The sequence below is a fragment of the Pelophylax lessonae genome (genome assembly GCF_965119305.1).
Source record: "Pelophylax lessonae genome assembly, chromosome: 6".
Lineage (NCBI taxonomy): Eukaryota > Metazoa > Chordata > Amphibia > Anura > Ranidae > Pelophylax > Pelophylax lessonae.
This window is the reverse complement of record NC_138773.1, coordinates 202,587,927-202,611,416: the sequence shown is the minus strand read 5'-3', so window position 1 is coordinate 202,611,416 and position 23,490 is coordinate 202,587,927. Positions and strand designations below refer to the sequence as shown.

General features: G+C 47.9%; 1 protein-coding gene across 3 annotated transcripts in view; it reads right to left on the bottom strand.

The window, feature by feature from the left end:
* Positions 1-23,490, bottom strand: part of CCNYL1 (cyclin Y like 1) — a 121,449-nt gene that overhangs the window by 19,936 nt on the left and 78,023 nt on the right. For all 3 annotated transcript variants that reach the window (XM_082262033.1, XM_082262034.1, XM_082262035.1), the window contains 2 exons: positions 17,610-17,729; positions 4,378-4,544 (listed from right to left, as the gene is read on the bottom strand). In XM_082262033.1, the coding sequence (XP_082118159.1) occupies positions 4,378-4,544; positions 17,610-17,729 (287 nt within the window). The remainder of the gene's footprint in view (positions 1-4,377; positions 4,545-17,609; positions 17,730-23,490) is intronic.

Genomic DNA, 23,490 nt, shown 5'->3' with positions numbered 1-23,490 from the left:
TAGACAATGCCCAAAATAGTTAATTATGTGTAATACATCAAAAAAAAATTCAAAACCTTTTATTTACAGTACTTTTAGTGTTAGAAGTAGTGATAATGTAATACTGTGTTTGTAACATACACTCACCGACCACTTTATTATTAGGTACATCTTACTAGTACCAGGTTGGACCCCTCTTTTGCCTTCAGAACTGCCTAAATTCTTCATGGCATAGATTCTACAAGGTGTTGGAAACATTCCTCAGGGTTTGGTCCATATTAAAAGGATAGCCTCACGCAGTTGCTGCAGATTTGTTGGCTACAGATCCATGAGGCAAATCTCCTCCACCACATCCCAAAGGTGCTCTAATGGATTGAGATCTGGTGACTGTGGAGGCCATTGGAGTACAGTGAACTCATTGTCATGTTCACAAAGCCAGTTTAAGATTATTTGAGCTTGACATGGTGCATTATCCTGCTGAAAGTAACCATCAAAAGGGATTGACACGATTAGCAACAATCAGGTAGGCCGTGGCGTTTAAACGATGCTCAATTGGTACTAAGGGGCCCAAAAGTGTGCCAAGAAAATATCCCCCACACCATAACACCACCACCCTGAACCGTTGATACAAGGCAGGATGGATCCATGCTTTCATGTTTACGCCAAAATGCTGACCCCATCTGAATTTCGCAGCTGAAATCAAAACTCAGACCAGGCAACATTTTTCTAATCTTCTACTGTCCAATTTTGGTGAGCCTGTGTGAATTGTAGCCTCAGTTTCTTGTTCTTAGCTGACAGGTGTGACACCCGGTGTGGTCTTCTGCTGCTGAAACTCATCTGCTTCAAGGTGTTGTGCATTCAGAGATGGCATTCTGCATACCTTGATTGTAACGAGTGGTTATTGGAGTCACTGTTTCCTTTCCATCATCTCGGGCCAGGCTGCCCATTCTCCGACATCAACCATTCTCTGCAAACCCTAAAGATGGTTGTGTGTGAAAATCCCAGTAGTTCAGTTTTTGAAATACTCAGACCAGCCTGTCTGGCACCAACTATACCATGTTCAAAGTCCCCTAAATCCCCTTTCTTCACCATTCCGATGCTTGATTTGAACTTCAGCAAGTCGTCTTCACCGCGTCTAGATGCCTAAATGCATTGAGTTTCTGCCATGTGATTGGCTAATTAGCAATTTGTGTTACCAAGCAATTAAACAGGTGTACCTAACAAAGTGGCCGGTGAATATATATTATAGATTACTTACCCACCACCAAAACTGAACGATGTTACAGCCAGCATAACGTTCTCCATGACTTCTCCAGACCATTTCAAGTCTGTCACATGTGCTCAGGGTGAACCTGCACTCATCAGTGAAAAGCACAGGACGCCAATGGCGGACCTGCCAATTCCAGTGTTCAGTGGCAAATGCTAATCAAGCTCCATTGTTCGGGGCAGGGAGCACAGGGCCCACTAGATGTTTGGCCCTAGGAACACCCTCATGAAGTCCGTCTCATTGTTTGGTCATTCACACCAGTGGCCTACTGGAGGATCTTTTGTAGGGCTCTGGCAGTGCTCATCCTGTGTCTCCTTGCACAAAGGATCAGATACTGGTCCTTCTGATGCGTTAAGGACCTTCTACAGCTCTGTCTAGCTCTCCTAGAGTAACTGCCTGTCTCCTCGAATCTCCTCCATGCTCTTGAGACTTTGCTGGGAGACACAGCAAACCTTCTAGCGATGGCACGTATTGATGGAGAAGTTGGGACTGCCTGTGCAACCTCTATAGGGTCCAGGTATTGCCTCATGCTCCAGTAGTGACACTGATCCTAGCCAAATGCAAAACTAGTGAAAAACAGCCAGAAACATGAGTAGGGGAAAAAAGGTCAGTGGCCTCCATCTGTAAAACCATTCCTGTTTTGGAGGTTGTTGCCCATCTAGTGTACCTGTTAATTTCCTTAAAACCAAAGCAGCTGAAACTGAGTAACAACCCCCTCTGCTACTTACCTGACCAGATCAATAGCCCAGAAGTTTAATTTTCTTGATGCTATACTCTGAATAAAAAGTGTACCTTTTTTGGAGATAGAGAATACACACACAATATATATCTATCTCTCTATCTCTCCATCTCTCCACACACTATTTATATATCTATATTTTTTTAACCTTGATGCCTTTTATCAATTACCTTGGGATGTTTACTTTCCAAAAAGTGGTCTTTTGGAGGGTTGTCTGAACTGTCCTGGCATTTTAGAGCCTCCAAAACTGTGATAGGTATTTAGGAAGTGAAAAGGAGGAAATTAGGCCCTTTGAAAGTCTGAAGGTGGTCATTGATTTTAGCCCACATACGCTGCTGATAGGCTCCCATAAAGTCTTACACGTGGTATCCTCACACTTGGGAGAAGTAGCAGACTGTGTTTTGGGATGCAATTCCACTTATACTGATTGCAAGCCTGAGGAATATCTCATTAAAGTGACAACTTTGTGTAGAATAGAATACTGCAATCACTGAGCAGCAAATAATATCATTTCTGTTATCTTGCAAACCTGGCCTGTTAGTGGGTCCTGAGGACAGGAGTTGAGAACCACTGGTTTAAAGTGATTGTAAAGTCTTGTTTAAAAAAAAAAAAAAAAAAACACATACTTGCCTGCTCTGTGCCGTTGGTTTTGCACAGAGTGGCCCAGATGCTCGTCTTCTTTGGTCCCTCTTCTGTGCTCCTGGCCCCTCCCTCCTGTTGAGTGCCCCCACAGCAAGCCAATTGCTATGGGGGTACCCAAGTGAAGTCACAGCTCCCTGTGTCCATTCAGACACGGAGCGACCCAGCCCCCCCCCCACCTTTTCCCCTGATTGGCTGACTGACTTTAAATGACAGAGCGGGAGTCAATCGTACCATGCTGCTGTCTAAGCCAATGAGGAGGGGAATCCTGGGCAGCTGGAACACTCCTGCAACATCGCTGGATCAAAGATGGGCTGAGGTAAGCATTAGAGGGGATGCTGTACACAGGTGTTTTTTTTATCTTAATGCATAGAATGCATTAAGAAAAAGAAACATTCTGCCTTTACAAACCCTTTAAGCTTTGACAAAAAATCTGGAAGGTAAATGGTTTCTTTGCAGATCTGATTTTTCACTCTCCGGTTTAAGAAAATCAACTCCTATGGCTTCAACAGATGATGGCTTGGGAAACAACAAAAAAGCATAACCAAACAGGTTATAGTGAGGTGGTCCAAAAGGGAACCAAAAATCCTTCCAATGAACTGGTTTGAGGCACTTCTGGTCACATGGAGTGGTTTCTAATCAAAACACAGCTGCGTGGGGGGGGGGGGAAGCTTCCTATGACCTGCTTCACCTATAGTTCAAACGCACCTTAATAAGACATGCTACATTCAAAGAAGATTTGTAGCTCAAATCAGATCAAACTCTTGCTCTGAAATGTCATGTATTGGGCTCGATTGAAGTTCATTAAAATTCTGTGACTTGCATATAAAAAGTGCTAGAAAGGAACACCAATGTACAAGCCCTAAAACAGAAAGTATGTATAGGTTTTGTTCTTAAAAAAAAAAAAGAAGGCCAAAAAATAAGGGGATTATATTGTATGCCTCTGTTCACCTTGAATACAATACCACCATCCCTACATTGATAAACCATTATGGAAAAAATGGACCGGGACTTCATATGGGGCATCAAAGTGTAACCGACAAAGTATTATATTTTATTGCCACATTAAAAAATAATCACAACATATTTTTAAAAAACCCACAAAGAGGATATTAGCATAAAATACACAAAACATTTGGATATGGTCTAAAAATGTTTTGCCACACAACATAATATTCTAGCAATACAACAGTACACTGTATCATGACAGTGCTATTATATTGTATTGGTTACGTGACCTGTACAATCCTTGATGGCAGATCAATTGTCCCTGTTTGTATTTCAGATTAAGGGTATCTATACGCTTTGTTACATCACAAATCAATTTAGGATAGTGGGTTGAGCCATGCAAATCACTCCTTTAAGACCCATTAGCTGACTGTACAGTAGTTCAAGCGACAGGTCTTGTGCTGGGAGGATTAGGGGAGTATATCTTAGCTCTCCAAACCCCTAGACCAATACGAGCAGTTAACTCATGCAGCAAGAAAAAAAATGCCTGGAGTTCTGCTTTGAGGGTTAATAAATAAAGCGTCAGGAAAAATCTTTTAGCTTAACATCACTGGGAGCATGCCTGACATTTAGTTTGTAAAGCATACTGGACTAGAAAGTCCAAACTGTCTGCATTAAATGCAAACATATGAACATATTATAAAAAAAACACTCTACAATCAGTTACTGAAATTTACACAGCAAGTTAAATCAAAAACTTATTTTAGCAGTCAGCAGACCAACATTAAATGTATAGCCAACTCACATGTCTTCTACAGTAATATCCTTTAGTATCTGGCAGTAGTCCACATTCCACACGGCCTGATCATCCCAAACTTTAGAAGAAAGCAAGATCGCTCCCAGTACAATTCTCTTCCAGTTACTGGGGCATATATCAATTTCAGCATACGTCAAAAGTCTTTCCAGGTAAACCTAAAGAGAAAAAACTGAACGTGATTTTTTTTTATCTAACATCTACATAGAAAGTGGTTTCAGGAAACAAATTTTAACAGCTAAAACCAAGTACAGGGTTTTGCATTAGACTAAATGTAAATTACATGTAGTGAAAACTTGAAAAACGAATCTAACTCTAATGCAATAGAGACCTCTAGTGGCCAAATAGAGAGAACACCTCAGGAAGTATAGTAGCATGCAAACATGCTGCTTCACATTTTAAAAACGCTGGTGAACCAATTTTAATTTTTTCAAGTGAATCCATTCCAGGGCTGGGAAGTCTAGAATTTTTTTTGGGGATTTCTGCTGTCTCGGTTTCAAACTATAGATTTTTAATTAAATGAAAATGACGATGACAGTAAATCGAGACACGCAAAAAAAAAAAAAAAAAGTGTGTGTGTGTATATATGTATGTGTTACACTTGCATCGGATGAAATTAGAGCATCAAAAAAAGTTAATTTCAGTAAAGCAATTCAAAAAGTCAAACTCAAGATTTTATATAGAAGCGTTACATACAGAGTGATGCATTTCAAGCATTCCTTTCTTTTAAATTTTGAGGATTATGGCTTCCAGCTTGTGAAAACCCAAAAATCAGTATCTCAGAAAATTAGATAAGACCCAAAAAAAAAAATCTATTTCTCTGGTGTTCATTGACTGTTAGACAGCTCATGATATTCATAACCATTAAGTTATACTGCCCCCTACAGGAGTAGGACACTAGGCAAAAAATAATTCTGGCTACACCCATGGGCAGTCCCTGAGGGTATACTTCCTCTCTCTGTTATAGCCACTCAATTTTGTAACAAGCAGTGTCAGGAGAATAATAACTCCAGAGGAGTGGGTGTTGTGTCTGTCAAGGAACATCAGAGAAATGGATTTTACGGCAAGTAAAAAAAAAACAAACACATTCTCTTTCGTTCATTGACGGACACAGCTCCTGATATTCATAACCATTAGGACATCCCAAAACAGTGTTACACATGAAGGGTGGGTAAAACAAAAAAATTTCCAAGGCCAAATATTAGCCAACCAGGCCACAGGAGCTCAACCAAACTGGAGCCCACCCTAAAAAAACAAAAAAAAAAAAAACAAAAAAAAACACACCCTCACCTCAAAGAGGATCAGGTCCTCTCAAACAGCAGCCTGCAAAACCTTGCGGCAAAAAGAAGCATCCGCAGATGCCAACGCATCCACTTTATAAAACCTTGTGAAAGTGTGCACAGACGACCAGGAGGCCACCTTGCAAACCTGCGTCACTGACGCCTGATGACGGAAAGCCCAGGAGGCACTAAGCACCCTAGTAGAATGTGCCTCGACAGGGAAAGGAGGAAACCAACCCCTGATGGAATAGGCCCTGAACCACCATCTGTTTGATCCATCTGGAAATGGTAGCAGAAATGGTAGCAGAGGAAGTTAACAACCCTTTTCGAAGTCCATCCGTGAGCACAAAGAGTCCAACTTCCTGAAAGACTCTCTAGCTGCCATGTACACCCCAATTGCCTGGACCACATCCAAGGCATGCAAGGCAATTTCCTTCAGATGTTTAGGCCTGGGACACCGGGAAGGCAACACAATTTCTCCATTCAAATGAAAAATTAGAGACAACCTTTGGACGGAACAGCGGACAGGGGCGAAGAACCACCTTATCCCTGTGAATCACCAGGTAAGGTGAAAAACAGGATAATGCCGCCAGTTCCAACACCCTGCGTGCAGAGGTGATATAGCCACTAAAAAGGCCACCTTCTGGGACAGCGTGAGCAGGGGAATCATTTCAAAAGGAGGCTGAAAGCACCAAATTAAGATCCTAAGGCGGCAATGAAGCCCACACTGGAGGAACCAAATGTCGGACACCATGAAAAAGAAGGTACGGATCAGGGAGTGTGTGGCCAAAGGTCGTTGGAAGAAGACCACCAAAGCCGACACCTGGCCCTTGATGGTACTCAAGGCCAATGTCTGTTCCAACACCCACCCTCCCCCCGTAGAAGGAAGGTCAAGATCCGAGCCACCAAGAAGGGGCGAGAACGAACCCCAAGAGACTCACACCATGCAATGTACGTCTTCAATGTACGATAGAAGATCTTCCTAGCAGTAGATTTCCTAGCTTTCAACAGTGTAGGAATCACAGACTCAGATAAACCCCTATCCTTCAGCACCTGGCGTTCAACAGCCAGACCGTCAAAGCAAGCGACTAAAGCAGGATGGAAGATCGGTCCTTGGGACAGCATATCCTCCCTGAGAGGAAGCTGCCGCACCAGAGCGGCTAGCCAAGCCCAGCAAGGCCAGTCAGGAGTCACCAAGATGACTAATTCCTTCTGCCTTGATCCTGTGTAGAAGTCTTGGCAGAAGCTTGAGAGGTGGGAAGGCGAAAAGCAGATACTGACACAACGTGGCCACCAGTGCGTCTGTGGCATCCGCCAAAGGATCCCTTTATCGAGCCACAAAAATATGCACCTTTCCGTTGAACAGAGATGCCAACAGATCCATCTCAGGGGCGCCCCACCGGAGACATAGCTGATGGAACACCTACGGATGAAGGGACCATTCCCCGGGGTCCAACGCCTGCCGACTGAGGTAATCCCGTCTGCCATTTTTTCCACCCTGGGAATGTGTACAGCGGAGAGGGCTGGAACCAACAGTTTTGCCCACCTTAGAATGCCGACTATCTCCAGAGCCGCTAGGACGCTTCTTGTGTCCCTTTGGTGATTGACATAAGCCACTGCCTTGGCATTGTCAGTTTGAATGCGCACTGGATAACACTGAAGATGATCCAGACAGTCTGATCACTCAGAGTTCCAAGACATACATACAGGATAGGGAGTCTGGACTCTTCCAGCGTCCCGATCCCCTGAGCAGAATGCTTGCTGAGGGTGCCTCGGCTAGGCATCCGTGGTGACCACTGTCCAATACAAGGGGAGGAAGGATTTTCCCAGCCGAAAAGCCGGAGAACGAAGCCACCATATCAGGGACACCTTCGTGCCCCGCCTCAGCCAGATCTGATTGTCCAGAGACTGCGGAGTCTTGTCCTATTTGGTCAGATATTTCCTTTGCAGGCACCTTGTATGGAACTGTGCAAATGGGTCCTCCTTGAAGGTAGACACCATCAGGCCCAGCACCCGCATGCAAGTCCAGAGGGATGACCATTTGTTGGACAGCAGAAGGGGAATTGCATCCTGCAATTTCTGGAGTTTGTCCAGAGGAAGGAGCACTCTGGATAAGGCCCAGTCCAGAGTCAGGCCCAGATAGTCCAGCTTTGTGGATGGAACCAGAGCAGACTTGTGAAAATTCAGAATCCAGCCAAACTCCCACAGAGTTCGTATTGTGATCGCCAGGTTCTCCACCAGAGCTGAGGGAGACTCTGCTCACAGAAGGAGATCGTCTAAATAGCCTAATACTGCTATCCCTCATCAGTGTAGCAAAATTAGCACCAGGGCTAACATTTTTGGGAAGACCCAGGGAGTAGATGCAAGACCAAAGGGTAAACGCCACAAACTGATAATGCTCCTCTCCCACAGCAATGCGTAGAAAACGCTGGTGATGGGCACATATTGGAATGTGAAGGCACCCTTGATATAGAGCTGTGGAAATCCCCCCCGACGCAGGGATGCCACCACTGTTCGAATGGACTCCATTCTGAACTTCTGTACCCGCACAAAGCAGTTTAGAGCCTTGAAGCCCAGGGTTGGACGCACTCTGCCTTCCTTCCTGGGAACTGAACAGGTTTAAGTAAAAACCCTGAAAACGTTCCGGTCAGAACTGGGGACACACCTTGAAGGAACAGGTGTTGTACGTCCCCAAACAGGCCCTGTAAGTGGTCTAGGGACAGGCGCAACTTGGAAGGTAAAAAACCGTAGCCGGACTGAATGACTTAAGTGGACCCACTTGTATTGCACCCGGAAGTCCACGGGTCCAGAAACCAGCAAAAGACTTCCCCCAACCACCGATACAGGTGAAGGCGTACCTTCATGCAGAAGGAGCCTTGTCCACCACTCTGGAGAAGCCCAATCTAGGCTTGCCTTGCCAGACCAGGTTCGTTTGGATCCCCAAGAAAAGGCCCCGATAGGCTTCGAGCCCTTGTCAGTCGACCCTGAGAGATGAAACTACCCAACCTCCCCCAAAAAAAAAAAAAAACGTATGAGCTGAGAAGGAAGGCCCACATCTACAACAAGGTTCCCTGCCCTTAGTAGCCCCCCCCCCCCCCCGAGACCGTTAATGTTATCCAGGGTGGCTCCAAACAGGCGACCAGCACTTGAGCCAGAAAGACATGCCGAAGGACCACTGCCAAAAACCGAGGCGAGCCATCAGGGGAGCCGCATCCAAATAGGCATCACAGATAAACTGCAGCCCCTGGACCAGCTCGGCAAAGGCAGGTGGGAGCTGTTCTCCCTTCAGGTCCCAGTGTAGGAACCTAGGCTACTCGCTCAGAGTTTGCAACACTAGGGCAATGGTGAATACCAGTCTCATTGCTGAACCAGCCAGAGTGTACATAGTGCGGGCCATAGCCTCCGGTCGGCCAGATACTTAAAGGCCGGGGCGCTTCAACCCGAATCATGGTTGCCTAGTTTAAAGCGGTTGTAAACCCTAAAAAAAAAAAAAAAAAAACCTGCAAGACAAAGGCATAATGAGCTAGTATGCATCGCATACTAGCCCATTATGTGTAACTTACCTTAGAACGAAGCCCCGACACGGACCCCCGGACATCGCTGCGGGCGCTGCCATGATCCCTTGCTGTCTCTTCCGGGTTCGGCGGCTCCGGCGCGGTGATTGGCCGGAGCCGCGATGACGTCACTCCCGCGCATGCGCGCGGGAGTGATTTTCTGGCAAGCTCCCGGCAAACATAATTGAAGGTCCCCCCGGACCTTCAGAGCGCATGCGCCGCTCGCGCGAGCGGCTGCATGCACTGCAAATATCTCCTAAACCGGCATATTATTTGTACCTACAGGTAAGCCTTATTATAGGCTTACCTGTAGGTAAAAGTGTCAAAAAGCGGGATACTACCGCTTTAATCTGGAAACCAGAGGGTCCACCACCAGTGGCACAGTCCACTTCTTAAGAAGGGACTCTTCATAGGGTTGCCTAGTAAAGCGCTTAGGGACCCCACAGGGACGCTTTGGTCGTCCCCACTCTGTAGCGACAATTCTGTCAAAATAGGCAGGGAAAGGAAACACCTTTGCTGCTTTGAATGGCTTTTGAGTGCCAAAGCGCACATGTGCCTCTGTCGCAGCTTCAGCTGCGTCCTCCATCTTCATTGTCTCATGCACAGATACAATCAGTGCTTCCACTAGCGTCTTTTTGTGCGCCGTCACAGACGTAGAGGAATCAACCTCACTATTAGAGGATTTCAGGCATGTGGTTGCAGATCCAGAAGAGTGACCCATGTCCGCAGCGGCCAAATCAGATTCAGGGTGTGATGAGACAGATGAGGCAGGGGGGGCGCTGTTTGCTAGCTTGCAAGCCACCTCCATCTGGGACACTCCAGGACCGCCATCAGTGAATGGATGGATGGTTGCGACCTTGAGGGCCCCGCAGCCTCATAGAGGGGATCAGGTGGGGAAATGTGCTTTAAAGACACCATGAGTCCCGAGAGGGACCCCACAAAAAGTGTAAAACACCAAGGGCCAACCCCACTGCACTGGCAGCACCACCCGGTCAAAAGGCACAAAGTACCAACTGATCCTCAGCAGAGAGGGAGAGGACCCCACCAGACTCACCACCCAGCAGAAACCGGCACCTGCAGCCACCAGGAGAATCTTCACTACACATGCGGTGATCAGGAAGTAAAATGATCCAGGAGTGAGTATCAGGGGATGAGGAGGGGCTCCCACCGTGGAAATCATTGAACACTGGGCTCCACTGTCATGGCCGCTGCTATTTCCAATGGCAAACCACAACAAAATGGCTGCTGAGTATAAAAACCGCCAGCCTACAACAAGCACCACGAGCCTTACAAGGACCCAAGAGGGAGAACAGGCCTCAAGGACAGATCCAGGCAGGATGGGGGCCCTGGCATGAGCCCCCACCAGGTACAAACCACCCCCCCCCCCGCTGTCGATTGTCCAGTCGGCGGCAGCGCACCCCGGGCCCCCCCATCACCATTAGCGCCCTGCCTACATCCCAGGCAAGTGGCCAGACCACGAAACAGCCCCAGGTTGAGGGGGGGGCGGGAGGTTGGGATCAGGATGAGGGACTTGGCTTGGGGGGGGGGTCCTGCAGGAAGGAGGGGAACCTGGAGGTCTGACCCAAAAACCCTCCAGGGAGAAAAGGAGGGGACAGCTACTCACTGTATCAAAAACCAGGCGGGCACCACTCCAGACAAAACCCCACTCCATCAAAATCAGGGGGGGGCTGTCAGCCAGGAGGAACGATGCGACTCTGGCCGAGACCTGGTTGTATGTGACCTCGCGAGGCGTATAACTCACAGGCCAGCCCCTGCCCAGTGGGGCTATGTCGCGGCTGGCCTAATGTTGAGGTCTGCACACACTTGCTGGCCAGACTGGGGTGACCACTGGATCTAGATTATCCAGCCCGTCAACCAATCCAGCAGTTGATTGTAGATCTCACAGGAAAAAATCCAGGAGGAAACAAATTACGATCTAAACAATTTTGCCAGGACCAATGATCCCAGCAAGGAAATTGATTTTTTCTGCCTAGTCAGGAGTAAGGACCTAAGTGGCTATAGCAGAGAGGGAGTATCCCCCCTGGGACTGCCATGGGTGTAGCCAGAATTATTTTCTTCCTAATGTCCTACTCCTGTAGGGGGCAGTATAATCTAATGGTTATGAATATCAGGAGCTGTGTCCGTCAATGAACGAAAGAGAAAAATAATTTTTAATACAGAAATGTTGGCTTACTGAAAAGTATGGCAACATACAGCATAGTAGGCACTCCATTGTTGGTCAGGGCTCCTTTTGCATGAATTACTGCATCAATGCAGCGTGGCATGGAGGCGATCAGCCTGTGGCACTGCTATGGTGTTATGGAAGCCCAAGTTGCTTTCATAGTGGCCTTCAACTTGTCTGCATTGTTGGGTCTAGTGTCATCTTCCTCTTGACAATACCCCACTCATTCCAAGGATATTGCAAAGTTTATAAATATATCCCGGTGCAAATGATGAAAAACAGGGTTCACAAGTGTTGCTGTGTCCACCAACAAGAAAAATTCAAAACTCACCAGAGCCAGGTGCTGTCTATATTATAGGACAGCAATAAGGTGTTTGTAAACAGGCCATGTGATCTTTGTCCCTGGGTCCGGATGTTGCAGAATATCCAGATGTTCAAAGATCATGAGGCCTCTTGACAGTCGCAGCCTGTTCAGTTAGCCTTCACGAGTGGGATGTCCCAAAGCAGTGCAGGTGTGAGGGGTGGGAAGACGCAACCAAAGAATAGGCAACGTGCAACCAAGCCAGAGTAAAAAAAAAATAAATAAAAAAAAACAACCAACAGGGCAACAAAAGCTCAACAGGAGCCAACCCTGGACAAATACACCCCAAGAAGAGACAGAACACGTCTCTCTGTAAAAACCGCCACGCACAAATCTTTGCAGCCAAAGAAAGCATCCCAGGATGCCAGTACATCAAGTCGGTAGAATTTTGTGAAAGTGCACACAGACGACCACGTCGCCGCTATGCACACCTTAGCCACATGAAGCCTGATGGCAGAAAGTCCAAGAGGCAATGATGGCTCTAATAGAATGTGCCCTCAAAGGAAAAGGAGGCACCGGAGCCTATAGTGAATAGGCCCAAAACCAAAGTCCGCCCGAACCAAACTGGAAAGAAGCTGCAGCGGACGCAGCCGAACTCTTCCGAGGGCCCTCAAAAGGACAAACAGGGAATAAAACTTACCAAAAGACTCCGTGGCAGACAGGCAAAAAAACCTGAGTGCCCGGACCACATTCAAGACACAGGACAAAGTCCTTGGGACGCTTGGGCTTCGCCCAAGGCGGAAGCGACGGAAGAAACAATGAGGTGGAAAGCAGACACCACCGCAGGAAGAAGAGACAGTGGGTCGCAGGACCACATTATCCCTAGAAATTACCAAAGAAGGCGACCGGCAAGACCAAGCCGCCACACCTACACTCTGCGAACAGAGGTGAAAGCCACCAGAAAGGCAACTTTCTGGGACAACACAGGCAGGGCTGGAGCCTTCCGCGGGGGGAGCCAGATGACGCACCCCTTGAGTAAAGGTGCGAATTCAGGAATTAGTCATCAAGGGACGCTAGAAGAAATATGGTAAAGGCCGGCAACTGACCTACGACCGTGCCCAGAGCTGATCCATGCCTTCCTGCAAGGCCAAAACCCTCGCTACCGAAAAGGAGCGTAGATGAAACTCTTGCAACACACACCAGGCAATAAACGCCCTCCAGGTACAAAGGTAAATACTCCTGGAGTGAGCTGTCTGAGCCTTTGGGAAGGCCTGAACAGTAGCATCGGAGAGACCCTATCCTCTCGAAACTTGGCTTCCAACAGCCATGCCGTCAAAGCCAGAGACTGTACAACAGGATGGAATAATGGCCCTGGAGACAGTAGAACGTCTCACAGCAGAAGCTGCCAGGGCGGCTCGACAACCATCCGCCCAAGGTCTGCGTATCAAGACTGACAAGGCCAGGTTGGGACCACCCGAGATACTTGTAACCTGGACAGCAGTAGAAATCGGAGGGAAGGCCGATACTGGCGACAGGGCACCACCAACGCGTCCATGGCGACTGCCAGAGGACTGCGGGTTCTGGCAAAGAACCTTCCCACCTCCAACCACCAGGAACACAGGAGGCGAAACACCCCCGGATGCAGGGACCATTCCCCCTAGTCCACGGACTGGCGACGAAGACAGTCTGCCTGCCAGTGCTCCACTCCTGAAACCTGAACAGCCGAAAAGCTGGAAAGTGCAACCCGGCCCAAAAACAGGACCCAGGCCACTGCCCGGGCCCCCTCGGTGCCCACTTTGGTGAATGATGTAAGCCACCGCCGTGGCGTTGTCCGAGTAAAAAAACGAACCGGGCGACCCTGAATCCGAGTCGTCCAAGGGAACAAGCAGAACTTGATTGGTGAAGCGCCAAGACGGTATCGGCAAGGAGGATCCCTCCGTCAAACACGTCCCCTGGGCACAAAGCATGCCCAGAACTGCACCCCAGCCCGAGAGGCTGGCATCTGTGGTAATCACTGTCCACAGCACAGGCAGAAAAGATTTGCCTTGCGCCAGAGCGGGTGACAGGAACCACCCCAAAAAGTACACCCTTGTGAGGGGGCCCGAAGATATCCTCTTGTCCAAAGGCTGAGGATTTTGTCCCACCAGGCAAGAACCTCTGCTGACAGAGATCTCGTTGGGAACTGAGCAAACAGAATGGCTTTGAAAGCCGAAACCAGCAGACCCAGGGACCGCCTAGAGGCCCGTAGAGAAGAGAGAAATAGTTGTCCCTGAAGGACCTAAGCTCGCTCCGCAGTGTTGGAATTTTTTTCTTCCCTGGGAGAAAAAACCTTGTGCGAGTGGAGTCCAGGACCATCCCCAGACAACCGAGACAAACCGACGGGGTCAGTGCCGACCCCCGAAAGTTGATGGTCCGCCCGAACTCCTGGAGCGTCTGAAAACGCGACCTGTAGATTGCTTGACAGAGCAGCACACGAGCCTGCCCACAACAGAAGGTCGTCCAGAAAACCGAGGACCGTAATCCTTCACGTACAGCAAAGTCAGCACCGGAGCCAAAACCTTGGCGTTCACCCTGGGAGCCGAAGCGAGACCAAAGGGTAATGCCACAATAGAAAATGCTCCTCTACCACTGCAAAGCGGAGACACCGCTGATAACCTCCGTAGATAGGGATGTGCAGACACGCATCCCTTTGGCGGATGGAGACCAGAAGCCCCCTGGACTCAACGATGCCCCCACCGACCGGATGGATGCCATCCGGAACTTCTGCACCCGCACTAAGCGGTCCAGAGACTTGAGGTCCAGAAACGGACGCACGCTTCCCTCTTACCTGGGAACCGTGAACAGGTTGGAAAATAACCCGCGAAACATGTCCCACTGAGGGACTGGCACAAAGACTCCTAGGGCAAGAAGCTCTCGCACCGCCTTCCTTGATATCATGTAACCGATCGGGAAACAGATGGAGATTTGAAGGAAGTAAACCTGTCTGCGGGGCAAGAATGAAACTCGATCTTACACCCTGAATGAAGAAGTTCATGAACCCACCCGTCCTGAATTCGGGACAACCAGGGTTCCCGAAAAGTAACGCAGATAGCCCCCCCCACCCCCGAAAAGGGGCCTTGAAGAATGTACTTCCTTTCTGTGCTGCTGAGGCACGAAGGGACCCACGAAGTGAAGGAAGGACCCCGCCTGGCACGGGGAGATTTCACCTTTAGAGATGTGGGGCAAAAGGGTACCCACACCAACCGTAAGACCTTTGAGCAACGCATCTAAGGCATTCTCAAAGAAGCTGAATACCCAGAAAAGGGACATCAGACACAAACTCTCAGGAAGCGCAGTCAGCCGACCAACATTTAGCCACAAAAAAGCGGCGGATTGCGACCTCACCCGCAGGAACCGTGCGATCAGAGGAGTCTCGCTCCAAGGCCGCATCATAAAGGTACATCCCGGCCTGGGCCATGTGATTCACCAAGTCAAGGGCAGTCAAGAGAGACCGCCTGCACCACCAAGGCGCCCCTCCTCCATCCCGTCAGAATGTGAGGACTGGAACCCCTCAGGGGGAACATTGTCCGTGGCAATCAAATCAGGCTCCGAGTCAGAAAAACTGAGAGGGCATCGGCCGTTTTTGAAGTAGTGCGTTCAGACAGCAGCAGACCATCCTGCACGCCAAGGGCGCCAGTGCAGCAGATAAGGAGGCCATGGAAGAGGATTCAGGAGTTCCTGAAGCACCAACCAGGTCTGTGGGAAATTTGCCACCCTGGGACTCCCAATTTGCATTAAAAAAAATTGGGACACTGGCCCTTTAAAAATGGGCGGTTCCAGCATTGCACACCCCTTTAAAACTGCTAAGGCAACAGAGAAAGAACCGTTTTGCAGGAAAAAAACCTGAAAAAAAAAAACCAGCCAAGACAGCCCCACAGTAAACACTAACACCTCACACACGCTGCTGCAGTGAAGGGAGAAGCGACCGCCCGCACTAGAGGCCAATTTATGCCCTGAGCCACAATACAATGAATGCTGATTGAAAGTAAAATGGGAGGAAGCACTCACAAAAATGCCCGCCGTCCTTACTAGGCAGCAGTCCTCAACAAAGATGGCGCCCACAGTGAGAAAATGGCTGCTGCCCATACAATGAGGCCAGATAGCCTGCCCTCACCCAAAATGGATGCTGATCGAACGCCGCCAAATTAGCACAAACCCAGGGACCTGGCCACCGCAGGGGACACCTCAGAGGCACCCCCAGGCATACAACAAGCCCCCACACCCCCCATCTAGGCAGTGTGCACAGCACCCCCAGCGGAAGCAAGGCAGTAGGGGCTGCCAAAAACGGCCAGGGAGGGGGGGATACTACAGAGACCACGTTTTTTCTGCCTTCCCCTAGGAGTGGGCCCACAACAGCCCCCCCCTTTTAACTGTCCCGGGGACAGTATCACTCACCATTCCACGGAGTGCGGGCTCCGCTCCGACACGGAACACCTCCCACCCTGAGTGGGGGTGCCGGCAGCCACAAAGGGTTGTTAGCAACACAGGGCGTTCCCGGAGTTGAGACATCCCAGCGAAGATGGGTTCTCCGCAGGCTCATCCCCGTCCTCAGGGGCACTGTCGTTGCGAGGCCTGGGCGTACCAATGCAACACTCGTTGGCAGGCTGGGACTCTATAAGGTTCATTATCCAGTTCAAGGCCCAGCTCTGCTGTTGCTTGTAGTCCTCCAGAGATCCTTCTGAATAACTAGCGATAGTGAGTGAGGAAAGAAATAAAAAGGAAAAACTTTTTGCAAAGAAAAAAAGAGAAAAAAAACTGAGACATAGGTCCCAGCAGGTAAACCTATGACCTACTCCTACACTAGGCAGCATAAAACTGAAGAGCAGCTCCTAGTGGCTGATGGGTAATGGCTGAGGAACTGCCACCTAGAGGTGTGTTATGTGTAAAAGCTTTTGTTTGTTAACCTTTTCATTGCCTAGCCTATTCCTGCAGAGAGGTGCATAATCCACTCGTGAAGGCTAACTGGACAGGCTGCGAGTGTCAGAGGACGTAAGAGAAAAGTGTCTGATTTTCTAAAAGGACACAGTGGTCTCTAAAGACACCCTGATCGCCCGAACCACATCCAAAGAATGAAAAGCATACTCCTCAGGATGCTGAGGCTTAGGGCAAAGGGAAGGCAACACAATGTCTTCATACAGATGAAGATCAGAAACCCTCTTAGGAAGGAATGATTGATTAGGTTGAAGTACCACCATATCCCTGTGCTTGTAGTTATTTTGGATCTTGGTCCTCACGAACTAGTAAAAAAAAAAAAAAAAAAAAACCTCCCTGTTACAGCTAAGACCAAAGGTCCTTTTCCTAACACTAGGCATAACAAACTGTTTGATGATAGTGCCTGAGGGGTTATGCCTGGACAGCCTTCATAGGCGTGGTTAAGTTTTTTTTCCTGCCTAGTGCCTATTCCTAGGAGGAGGAGGATAACGCTATGAGTCATGAAGACAAGGAGCCGAGTCCGTCGAAGAACGATCGAGAAAAGTGACAGGAGAGGGACTTCCAGCACACAACCTGCGATTGACAGCCTCTTCTCTGTTCCTGTGTAAAGGGGGTTTGTCCCCTCCCTCCAATCAGCTCTCCTTGCTGCAGTGTAATTTCAGCTCTCTGCCCTCTTATTTTTGAATGCTCAAACTTTAAAAACGCTGGGCTTTGAATGGATGTAGAGAAGATACAATTGCAGATAAACAGGTACAACTTATTTAGGAGGAATACTTTCAGTTCTGTGCATCACCTGAGGCCAGTCACCAGATTATGTTGAAATTTACATCAGGTATTCAGCTGTGAACTGGTCTGAGGCAAGTCACATTTTTATACTGTGTATAAGTTCTTTCATTTTTAGCTGGTACATAAACATAAAGTAGTTAAACACTTACTAAAGTGACTATTGCACACTCAGCTGTGAGCTGGGCTGCACTGAACAGAGTTCGTACAAATCGGTAAATGTGCTTATGATCCGGGTCGTGTTTACAGTAGTCATCTGATACGTCTTCACGCTGAAGAAAAAAAAAAACACAAAAGTCAAAACTGCCATTATGTAATGCAGAATGTAGAAAAACAAAACTGGACTACTGGTAAACTCAATGGAATTAATACTTGTGCTTCAAATCAGAATATGACAGCAATTCAAAAAAGCAAGGGGCTGATCCTAAAACATTACAGAAAAAGTGGCTATATCAGAAGATTTCAGATCCATCTCAGGACAACCTACACAGCTACACATTTAAGTGACCAATGCCATGCTTCTCAATATCCTATTTAAGAATAACCTGTGCATAGGGACCATCATATATTTTATCAATTCCTGTTTCATATTACAGCTTTCCAGCAATGTCTGGTTAGCAGGTGGGAAAACTGCGTAAATATTGGCTTTCAGAAGTCCGGTCTTTTAAGCCTGTGTACGACAAGTATACTTACAGTGACATCATTGTATCCAGACATTAGATCATTGTTTCCAGGCATCATTGCTGATTTCCTTACTTAAATGGGGTCATGTTTTTTTAATTGGCTGACCTCCAAGAATCAGGAATTCCTCTGTATCTGGGCAGATGTACACACAGCACTGCAAAGGCAACCTCTGAAGGGTAAAGTTGATTCACAGGTTTTTTCAAGCTATTTTCTAGGGGTTGCTAGAGATGTGGGACATGACACAGCAAACAAAGAGCTTACAGAAGCCTCTATACTGAAGTACTGCTAGACAGAATATGGTTAGTTAATATAACACAACTACACAGTCTGACACTGCAAGAGATTAAAAAAAAAAAAAAAAAAAAAAACCCTCTTGCAAGAAATTTCTCAAATAGTTGGTTATTACAAGGCCACATCATGCCAGAATAGCAAATCAACTGATATTAGGAAAAATATGTTATATTGTAGTTTTAAAAAGGCATGTCTAAGGCCCCTTTCACTTTTTTCTGATCCCCGCTGAACAGGGGGATGCCAGGTCCGTGTCTGCTCCACTGATGCAAAGTGGACACAGCGTACTGTTCTCTATGGGGCTGTCAGATGCAAATGGACCATCTGTGCATTTTCATCTGACTGTCATCCAATTCAATGGGAAGGATGGGGGAACAGATCCCCCATACGTCAGTTTTTTGCAGACCGGATGTTAGCGGCCACGTCCGCTGACAGGTCCAATTAGCCTGAAAAACTGACAAGCGGACCCAATTGGTTCATCAGTGTGAAAGAGGCCTTACAAATGATACCTGTGGTTTGTGCTCATAGCCAATAAAACCTATAAGATTACGATAATTTAATGTTCTTATTCATCTGTTTATACAGAAGAGGTCTGAGCTTTAGAAACAAGCAGCTCAAGTAAAATATGATCCATAACTTTTTGTGGACTTCGAAGTGCACAGGAACTGTGTAGTATACCCTGTGCACTGACGGTGGTTGTTGTGTAAATAGATCAGCTATTAGTGCCCGTTCACACTAAGGCGACACAAGTCGCTCCGACTTAGAAAAAGGGTCCAGAGCTTCTTTGGGGCGACCCGGAGCGACCGTCATAGACTTCAATGTTATGAAGTCCGTGCCGGACGCTCCGAGGTCGCAGCGCGCTGCTCGCACCGAGGTCGCCCCGGGAAGTAGCGTCGCTTGTATGTGAACGGGGCCTTACAGCCATTGCGGTCAAAAAAAAAAAAGCAGACGAATGTAGAAAATGTAACTAGACTCTTTTCTCAGATGATCAAGATAATTGGAAAATCACAAAAAGTTGGTAAATTTTAACCGATGATCCAATAATTAGAAAACTTGTTACCGCAACTCTATCGAAAAGGTATAAAAAGGGCAACCTCAATTAAAGATCGTTTAAAACACAAAGTGGATAACACAAAGTGGATATAAAAAGGGGATAAAAAGGAAAGAGCCATGTCGGGACCTGGGCACTTTTCCCTATGTATAAAACAAAAAGGTATTCATTGCCAAATGGAGAAATTTTCAAAACCTGAAAATTTTATAAACTGCAACAAAAGGGGACTGGTTTACTTGTTGCAATGCAAGTGTGGCTCCTTTTACATGGGGAAAACCAAGCAACACTTGTGGAAAAGAATGTCCAAACACGTGCAAGTGGGAAATATTGGGATTTTTGACTTACCGTAAAATCCATTTCTCTAATGTTCATTGATGGACACAGCTCCTTATCTTCTTGATCATTGGGTTATACTGCCCCCTACAGGAGTAAGACACAAGGCAGGAAAAAGCTTGACTACGCCTATGGGGCAGTCCCAGGGGGTATACTCCCACTCTCTGCTATAGGCACTCGGCTTTCTTCTGACACTGCTTGTAACAAAACTCCACGGAGGGGTGGGTGCTGTGTCCGTCAATGAATATCAGATAAATGGAATTTACGGTAAGTCAAAAATCCCATTTTCACTTTTGTTCATTGACGGACAGCTTCCTCTCTTGACTATTGGGACGTTCCAAAGCAGTGTCAAACATGAAGGGTGGGAAAAGCAAAAAAAATCCCAAAGGCTAAACCATAGCAAACCAGGTAACATGGAGCTCACCTGAAAAAAATAAATAAATAAAAATCCACCCTCAAAGGAGGACCAGGTCCTCTAAACAGCAGCCTGCAAAACCTTGCGGCCAAAAGAAGCATCCGCAGATGCCAACACAGCCAGCTTATAAAACTTTGTGAAAGTGTGCACAAACGACCAGGTGGCAGCCTTGAAAACCTGCAGCACTTATGCCTGATGACCGAAGGCCCAGGAGGCACTAAGCGCCCGAGTAGAGTGCGCTTAAACAAGGAAAGGAGGAATCTGAGCAGCCAACGCCTAAACAGGGAAAGGAGGAATCTCAGCAGCCAACACTTTCCGAGGTCCATCCGTGAGTACAAATAGTGAGTCTGACTTCCTTAAGGACTCCGTAGCTACCAAGTAAACCGCAATTGCCCGTAGCTCCAGGTACACTCCGACTGCCCGAATCACATTCAGTCAATGCAAGGCAATTTTCTTAGGATGTTTAGGCCTGGGACATAGGAAAGGCAACACAATGTCTTCATTCAAATTGAAAATCAGAGACGATCTTTGGAAGGGACGACAGACAGGGACAAAGAACCACCTTATCTCTGAACCACCAAGTAAGGACGACAAGACAATGCCGCAAGCTCCGACACCCTACGCGCAGCAGTAATAGCCACCAAAAAAGGCCACCTTCTAGAACAACGTAAGCAGGGAAACCTTTTGCTCCCTATTTTTGAAGGGAGGTTTCTGGAGAACTGACAACCAAATTGAGGTCCCACAGCAGCTATGGAGAACGCACTGGAAGGGCCAAGTGTCGAACTCCCTGGATAAACGCACACACCAAGGAAAGTGTGGCCAATGGAGGTTTAGAGAAAACAGCCAAAGCCGAAACCTGGCCCTTAATGGTACCAAAGGCTAAGCGCTGCTCAACCCCTCATTGGGAGGAAAAGGGGGAAACCCAAGAGACTCGCACGACGCAATGTACGTTGGTAGATCTTCCTAGGGTTAGATTTTCTAGTCTTTAACAGCGTAGGAATCACCAATTCAGACAAACCTCTATCCTTCAGCACCTGGCTTTCAACAGCCAAGCCGTTAAAGCCAGCAATTGTAAAGCAGGATGGAATATTTGCCCTTGGGACAGCAGACCTACCCTGAGAGGAAGTCTCCAAGGAGCATCGGCGACCAGCCGTACCAGATCAGCATACCAAGACCGGCGAGGCCAGTCTGGAGCCACTAGAATTAGTCTGTGGCGGCAGCCAGAGGATCCCAAGACCATGCCACAAACCTCTGTACACCTTCCTTGAAATGTGTACAGCAGAGAGGGCTGGAACGAAATCGGTCTGCCCACCTTAGAATGCTGGCTATTTCCCAAGCCGCAAGGACACTTTTTGCACCCCTTGGTAATTGACAGCCCACGGCCGCAGCATTGTCCGATTGAATTTGTACCAGACACCCCTGAAGATGAATTATCCAATGATCCAGACAAAGTCTAAATGGCCGGAGTTCCAGTACAATAATCAGAGTCCAGAGCCCCTGAGCACAATCTGTGCCAAAGACGCCTCCCTGGCATCTGTTGTGATAACCGTCCAGTACAGATGGACAACTAAGCCATCTCTAGAGTCTGTGGATTATTGTCCCATTTCACCAGAATCTCTCTTTTTGCAGAGATCTCATGTGGAACTGTGCAAATGGAAAGGACTCGAAGGTAGACACCATCAGGCCCAGCACCGGCATGCAAACCAGGAGGGATGACCGTCTGCTTAACAGAAGCTGAACTGCTTCCTGCAATATCTAGATTTTTCCAGAGGAAGAAACACTATGGCTGAGTCCAGAGTCAGACCCAGATAGTCCAAATTTGTGGACGGAATCAGAGCAGACTTCTGAAGGTTCAGAATCCCACAGAACTCCCTCAGAGTACGCAGAGTAATCTCCAAGTTGTCCCATCGGGGCAGTTGGAGGCTCCGCTCACAGAAGATTGTCCAAGTACCCCAGTACCGTGATCCCCTGCTGACACAATGCTAGCACCGGGGCCAACACTGGTGATGACCCGAGGAGCATTGAAGAGGTAATGCCACAAACTGATAATGCTCCTCAACCACAGCAAAGCAGAGGAAGCACTGATGACTGGCACATATTGCAATGTGAAGGTAGGCGTCCTTGATGTTGATAGAAGCGAGGAATCCCCTTGATGTAGGGACGCCACGACCATGCGAATGGACTTCATTCGGAACGTCTGTACCCGTACAAAGAAGTGTAGCACCTTGAGGTCCGAAGGCAGGCATACCCTGCCTGCCTTCCTTCCTGGGAACTGTAAAGGTCTGAGTAAAGCCCCTGAAAACGTTCCTAAGTCAGAACCATCACCCTTTGAACAAGTCTTGCACTGCCTCAAAGAGACACCGTAAGCTATCTGGAGACAAGTGCAGGTAGAAAGGTTAGAACCTTTTTTCGGAGGATAAGACCGAAACTCCATCTGGTAGTCGGACCGTTTGACTTCGTGGACCCACTTGTCCTGTACTAGGGAGGTCCACGGATCCGGAAACCAGCAAAGATGTCCCCCCACCCCAGATAAAAGTGAGGGCACCCCTTAGTGCAGAGGAAGCCTTGTCTGCAGGTATGGAAGATCCCACTCGTGGCTTGCCAGACCAGGTCCTCTTGGAACCTCTGGTGGAGGCACTGAAGGGCTTTGATCCCTTATCTTGAGACCTTAAGGGACGAAAAGCCCTCTTACGAGCCGAGGAGAATGGTCCATGTCTACGACGGGGCTCCTTGCCCTTGGTAGCCTGCAGAAGAAGAGTACCCTTTCTTTCTGTGAGACTCTTACTGATGTCATCCAAGGAAACTCCAAACAGGTGATCCCCTACAAGGGGGAGATCAGATAAGGCCTTCTTAGAAGTCTGGTGCACAGACCAGCATTTAAGCCAGATAATACGCTGAAGGACCACTGCTGATCCAGACAGCCTAGAATAAAAGGGAGCCGCATCCAAAGGGGCATCACAGATAAACTGTAGCCCCTGTACCAGTTGGTTCCCTAGCTCCGCAATGGCGGGGGGGGGGGGGGATGGGGTCAGGGGCGGTTGGTTTCCCCTCCAGGTCCCGGGGTAAAATTTTAGCCTACTCGGTCAGAATTTGCGACACCAGGGCAATAGCAAATACCTGCCTAAGAGCCGAAACAGTCACAGTGAACATATGACGGGCTAGAGCCTCTACCCTCCTATCAGCTGGATCTTTAAAGGCCGGGGACTCATCAACGGGAATTAAGGTAGCTTTATCTAACCTGGAAACCGGCAAGTCCACTACC